The sequence below is a fragment of the Achroia grisella genome, unplaced genomic scaffold (assembly GCF_030625045.1).
Source record: "Achroia grisella isolate CSIRO2021 unplaced genomic scaffold, CSIRO_AGI_Agris_v1 utg546, whole genome shotgun sequence".
Taxonomy (NCBI): Eukaryota; Metazoa; Arthropoda; class Insecta; order Lepidoptera; family Pyralidae; genus Achroia; species Achroia grisella.
The window spans coordinates 348,426-355,187 of NW_026712931.1; the positions used below are offsets into that span (position 1 = coordinate 348,426).

The following is a 6,762-nucleotide window of genomic DNA, read 5'->3' on the forward strand; positions in this document are numbered from 1 at the left end:
GGGTCTGGCGGGGGGTTGGAACCACACTACGTGTCTGGCAATGAGCAGCGCAAGTTATAATAATGCTACGAACAACATATGAAAATATGGAGTTTCTTAAAATAACGAATTTGATATGAATTTTTTTACACCTTTGTTACCTGGTACCTGCCAAAGGAACCACGATCCAGGTTTCATATTTGGAGATCGTTCTTACCTATGTTGGGGACACACATACAGGAACTTTCACGTTTATTAAAATGACGTATGTCTGGCAGTCGTGGGCTCTTGGGCTATTAGGGCTATAATGAGGACTACCCGCATTATTAAATGTCATGTCGCAGGGATATTTATTCGGTTGTTAGCTGTTTTTTTCTTTACTGGAGAGTCGGTCAGCATTAGTCAGTATGCTGTGGCAACTTGTGTCCCATGTTGGTCATCTTATCGACCTTTATATATTTATATACCTATACATATCGATAGCCTTCTAGCTGCAACTGATTTATAATAATAAAGCTAAGCTAAGAAATACACATACACGTTAAGCTGAAATTACTACGGATTTCGAATTCCCACGAGTATACCCGAGGTATATAGTTATTATGTATAATAAATTCCATACGTATATTTATTTTAAGATAGTCCTTTTAACTACTATAATTTAACTGTTTGCAAGATATTCCTTTGCTGTATTAGTTAATTTATTATTGATGATGTTTATGTCATCTCAATGTCAAAGTCAATAACGTCAACAAACGACGTACCTTTTGTCATGTGTTTAACTTGTTTGTTATAACCTAAAATATTGTATATTCCTCTTGATAGGTCTTATATTAGTACTGATACTGCAAAATTATATACCTTTGTTAACATCCATTAATTTATTTTACACATTTGAAAATATAGAACAACATAATAAATAGTAAAAATGGCTGAACAAGTAAATCAACGCATAGAAAATATGATAAATGAGTTAGAACAAATGCGGCGGACTAACTTATTTAACGATGAAGAAATAAGGTAAGTAAATATTATACTACCTATTTGTTACTGTAAAGATGCTTATCAAGTCGACACAGTTTATATCATCATATTATACACACTTTCAAAGTAACATTAAACATTTGTTTATTATTTTTAATTTAATAAATTTCTTGTTTGTATATTTTGTTACTATATATATCCACAGATCATTACATTTTTATTAAATATTACAATTGTCATTTATATTTTGATCAGAGAAATATCTCGAAAACGTAAGGAGTTTGAATATAGGATTCAACGGAGAGTCAAATCTAAGGATGATTTCATAAACTACATTGCTTATGAGCTGATTTTGATGGAAAATATTTCGCTTCGAAGAAAAAAGAATAAAATGACTGAAAAAAGGAATGATATTGAGTATGCTATAGCAAAACGCATGAATAAAGTCTTCAAACAGTTCATATACAGATTTCAGAATGATATTGAGATATATTTTGAATATATTAAGTTTTGTAGGAGTGTTGGTTTTGAACATTCTATATCTGGTATTATTGGGCAGATGCTTCAGGTATGTATAAAAATATTGTTTTATGTAAGTACTATAATCTATAAACAGTATTTTTATCCAAAGAATGATATTAGTTAACTAAACTGAGTTCTAATAAAATACAACTTATTTTTTACTAGCTGTGCATAAAATTTATAGCCTGTGTCTTATTCTGATATATATATTACTGTAAAGTTTCATCAAAATCCGTTCCGTAAATTTTCTGGGAAAGAGTAACAAACATCCATCCACTCACACAATTTTATGTTTAGATTATTAATAAGATAAATTTAAAAACAGATTATGTATTATAAGAAGTAAAGTTTTTAAACATTTATTTGAAGCCAGTGAAAACACAAAGAAATCTATAAATATTGTTAATATTTTTATTATAGAATTTGATGAAACCAATGCAGAATATTAATATTAATTTCAGATTCATGGAGATAAACCAAAAACATGGCTATTGGCCAGTAAATGGGAGAGATTAGAGCAGAAAAATTTGAGTGTAGCTAAGCAGTTCCTGCTTAAGGGGATACACAGGCACCCAGAGTCTGAAGCACTGTACTTGGAACTTTTTGAAACAGAACTTACACTGCTATACCAAGTGGAAACAGATGAAGAGAGGGTAATTTTAAATTGAGCACTTTAAATATATAAATCAGTTCATATAATATCCACAATTATAACAACTCATAATGCATAATAATCAGGTGGTTCAGTTGTGGTTATAATAAAATTTTCTTGTATTTAAATATTATTTACCATTTGTTAATCTGAAACACTACTGAACGGATTTTCATGTGGTTTTCATCCATCAATAAAGTGATTTCTGAGCTAGTTGTATTATAATTTGTGAAGGTTTTGTATACATTAATTGAATTAGCACATCTATTTTAAATTATTATTATATATTTACTGTTATAATTAATTATACTAAGGCTTTTAGATACTTTTATAAATACATAATTTATTATTTCAGGAAAAACAAATCAAAATAGCTGATGTAGTGTGGAAAAATGGTATCAAGAACATCACTAATGTGAAATTTCTGTTTGAACTTTGTGATTTGTGCCTTAAATATGAAACAGATAAATTGTTAACTGATAATATAAAGACGGAAATATGGTCTAAACTTGATCAGAAGGAAGTTTGGTCATATATAGCATCAAAAGAATTAGAAGTAAGAATTGCAAGTTGAAAGTAGATTTTTTTTGTTTATTATATATATGGTATACTTTATTTAATTTTAATTGTATTACCAGGGTTGTCACTGGGAGGAATGTGAGGAGTTTGTAAATTCAGAATATAATTACTCCCAAGAAATTAATATTTTCATGGGAGTGTACGAAGAGGCTTTACAACGGGTAATAATTTTTTTATTATAAAGTTCATTATAATTAATACTGTAATTTTTATATGTATAATTTATTGTTGCAATATTTTTAAATAAATTGCATGCACTTGACAATGTAGCTGGATTATTATTGATTAAATAACTATAAGACTCTCTAAAATTACTTAGTTTTATAGTTAGTAATATCAGTTTCCAGATGAGAAGTTGTGTTCAAGATATATCCAGGATCTGCTTGGTGTAAATGAAAGAATTTGCAGTGATTACCAGAAAATTAGTGCTGTGAAAAAAGCTTGGTTATTTGCACATGAAAATGGACTTCTTACAAATGATTTGTATGCTTTTGGTATTGCATTTCTGAAATTAGATGATAAAATATCAACTGTTGATCTATTGGAGGTAAGTGGTGTATATTTTATTTTATTCTTTGATTCTCCATGTAGCCTCACACGATGTTTTTTAATTAACTAATTTTCATTTAACAATGACAATCTAAAATTTTAATTAATTATCATACACGATTTTGTAGGCATTTACAATTAAAATTATAAATTTATTGTAATATATAAAAGAGCATATAATCTTCATGAAAGCCATATTTTTCTTCCCCATTGTATTATGAATAGAAACTCGGCTGATGTGCTGTGTGGCAGTAAATTATAAAATTTTCATGTAATTATGTTAAAAGGAGTATCTCTCCTTTTAATGAAATGAAATAAATTGCTTCTAGATTTTGGATAATGCATCGAAGAAAAATCCACAAGCCAGGTGTGTATGGGAAGAGAAACTCTTATTAAGTAAGCCAGATGAAAAGAAAATGTTAATAATAGCACAGGAAGCAAGTAAAGTATTGAATACCAATAATGCATTGCATGTATGGAATGTTCTGTTAGATAATGTGGAATCAAATGATATGGTAAGTTTCTAACATAAAGTGTCTGCTACTTAAATATATATTCAAGTATTTCTATCAGATCAAATATTTATATTTTATAAATACATCTATAATATATGTAAAAAAGAGTCAGAACAGAAGCAATTAGACTTGTAAATACATATGTTTGCATTGTACAAGGAATCAAACCAGTAACCATCTGAAGTCGTGTTCTGCTAAACCATTGGACCACTGAGGCCATATAGTGAAATGATAACAATAAATGAAGTATATTTTATTAAGAAATAAAATATTAGTTTATATGTTAATTCATGTTGAATAATATATTCTGTAAAAATTTCATCATAGTTCCTCTAGATATATTTATTAAAGAATAAATAACAAGAATAGATAACAAGATATTTTTTGCCTTGTCACCATAAAGATAAAGATAACTATTGTAGATCAAGACCCACTTTTGATATCCATTAAATTTACAGAACAAAAACTGAACTATTTTCAATTCTCATAAACAAATTTTGTTTTAGAGTTGGAAATATATCTATTATTAATTTATAAGCAACAAGGATATTAATTGTTATACTAAAGAGTATAAAAACCTATAGCTTTGATGCTAGACAATTTAACAAATAAAAAATATCTGGGATCAGTGATTATCAATTGATAATACTGGTTAGTAATCTTTGATAATTCCAATAGTTTTGTGATTATGTTTTGATACACATGTTTATTAATAGAAATTGAATGTACTTTCTCAAAGGGAATAGTGAAAAATATCTATTGCACTTTTGCTTACTATTTTTTTTATTTTCAGCTTAAAAATTTGCATAAGAAATTTCAGAATTGTGAAAGTATTGTAATATTAACAATAAAACCAAAACTCCTTCAGAAAATGTATGACTATAATGGATTGAAAGCTACAAGAGATCTGTATGATGAATTAATTAAGACTCCTCCTCTTCAACCAGAAGTACACAAGGTTATGATAGAAATAGAAAAGCTACAAGATAAACAAAACATGAAGAATATAAGGAGATGTTATGAAATGTTAATACAACACCATGGTACGGATAATGTGGATCTCTGGATGGAATACATGAAATTTGAATCTGAACAGGGAAATGTTCAAGCAGCACCCAATATCTATAGAAGAGCTATTGGTTCACTTAAAAAAGAATTAGTAGACAACTTTATTAAAGCTCAAACTTTGGCAAAATTAAAATAACATGCTAATGTAATAATTGTTAATATTTTGTAAATAATAATACTACTGACAAATAAAATATTTTTATTTAAATATAACCACACCTTGAGTCAACAATCTAGCAAAACAAGTATCCACATAGTACACCATTTATACTATTATTATTTACATTTAATTATACATAATATTTTAACTCTCTACAAGAGGTTGAAACTACTTGGTGGTTGTGGAATATCACTTAGCAAATAAATCCAAATAGTTAAATGCAATTATACTAGTCCCAGGGGTGACTACTGCATAGCGGCAATTGGAGCTATGTAGTACCTAAAGATAAGGGAGGAACCACGTTTGTGTTGTTTATTTCTGAGCAAGTCTCTCCAACATGCCTGCCATGATGGATATTTAGGCATTGCAGGTGGATTGCCGGCCTTGAGGCTAGAGCCTGCAACGGCCATGCATGTAGATACCACAACTAGTGGATAGGTGATAGTGCTGGTAACAAATGTTAACAACGGAACAGTGTAATATCTAAGATCTTTGGTTTTGACCAAATATTTGTTTACATAGTACGCCAACACACCTGTGACAGCCACACATGTCAAATCACCAAGCATTTTAGGAATAATTCCGTGAAAAAAGCCACGTATTCCATCGTCTCTGTAAATGGACACAATGGCGCCAAGCAGCGTGCTGTATTCTTCTTCCTTCCCCACAAACGAGGCCATCATTCTCAGAGCGACTACATGGAATGGGTAGGACACGATGACAGAGGCAGTGTGCATTATCATATCTCTTCGACCAAGCTTGATGTAATCCTCCACTTTAGGTTCTTCATCAGTAACGATGTTCGGTGGGTCATTGATTTCGGGCAGGTCGATGCCACACACATAAATCACTTTTGACGTGAGTTGACTGGTCGCTATCAATCCGAGCACCCGAGCCGACAGACCTTTATAGCATCCAAAAAATCCGTCTGAGGCCTTAATGTACTTTATGTATTGGAAAACGTTAGGTAATACCATAGCAGGACGGCCGAAGAGTGTTGTCGACCGGCGCGGAGGCAATGGCTCGTAGCCCAGTTGAATAAGAACTTTTGCATATTCCATTGGGTGGCATATTGTTGTGACTAGTAATTGTGATGGCAGTGCAGCTATTTTCTCTTTTTCAACTTCGTCCATACTTTGACAATTTACAGACGTCTGAGGACCCTTCTGAAATCAAAACTGACTGGCCATAGATAAATCAGAGAATTTATAGAGCGACTGTCAAATGATTGTAGTGGTGTGATCCGGTTGTAAGAAAAACCGGTGAAGTGTATTTAGTTGTAGACGGTGTTGAGTTTTTTTTTATTTGTCCTTTTCCTCCTATGTGTAAATGCTTTAATGTACTTTTCTTTTGTAATAAAAAATCTAACTTTACACTATGGTATATAATGTAATGAGGAATCATGGTAATATATTTTTACACATTGGGTATATGGAAATAATATATAATCAATTCATTTTCCCATAATGAAAAAATTATCCCCATTAATATAAATTTTTGTGCATTCTTCCTTACTGATATAGTATTGTTGACTTTTTATTAATAATAGTATTGTGAATGGTAAAAATAAAAATAAAATAACTTATGTTTTGTTTTTTATTTTGTCAGATGACGATGTCCACTGATTTAAATTATTGACTTAAGTAAAAATTATTAATCAAGTATAGATGATATTCATAAATGTTATATTATAATAATGTTATTATATTTTCTCAAAATATTAGAAAGGGATATAAAATGTAAGCGATTAAAAA

General features: G+C 30.0%; 2 protein-coding genes across 2 annotated transcripts; one reads left to right on the forward strand and one right to left on the reverse strand.

Annotated features, from left to right (window-relative positions):
* Positions 1-834: 834 nt before the first annotated feature.
* LOC131848121 (U3 small nucleolar RNA-associated protein 6 homolog) lies at positions 835-5,000 on the forward strand. Its single transcript, XM_059197879.1, has 8 exons — positions 835-999; positions 1,219-1,531; positions 1,947-2,138; positions 2,493-2,693; positions 2,776-2,877; positions 3,057-3,263; positions 3,595-3,780; positions 4,574-5,000. The coding sequence occupies exons 1-8, from the start codon at positions 908-910 to the stop codon at positions 4,982-4,984; spliced, it is 1,704 nt and encodes a 567-aa protein (XP_059053862.1). The 5' UTR covers positions 835-907; the 3' UTR covers positions 4,985-5,000.
* Positions 5,001-5,056: 56 nt separating this feature from the next.
* Positions 5,057-6,210, reverse strand: LOC131848122 (mitochondrial carrier homolog 2-like). The gene has a single exon (XM_059197881.1). It carries the CDS (start codon positions 6,139-6,141, stop codon positions 5,254-5,256), a length of 888 nt encoding a protein of 295 aa, XP_059053864.1. The 5' UTR covers positions 6,142-6,210; the 3' UTR covers positions 5,057-5,253.
* Between the last annotated feature and the right edge of the window lie 552 nt (positions 6,211-6,762).

Excerpts from the sequence above, each read along its gene's own strand:
- LOC131848121 (XM_059197879.1), top strand. The coding sequence starts at position 908 with ATGGCTGAACAAGTAAATCAACGCATAGAAAATATGATAAATGAGTTA. Across the intron at positions 1,000-1,218 it reads TTTAACGATGAAGAAATAAG|AGAAATATCTCGAAAACGTA; the intron begins GTAAGTAAATAT and ends TATTTTGATCAG. Across the intron at positions 3,264-3,594 it reads CAACTGTTGATCTATTGGAG|ATTTTGGATAATGCATCGAA; the intron begins GTAAGTGGTGTA and ends AATTGCTTCTAG.
- LOC131848122 (XM_059197881.1), bottom strand. The coding sequence starts at position 6,141 with ATGGACGAAGTTGAAAAAGAGAAAATAGCTGCACTGCCATCACAATTA.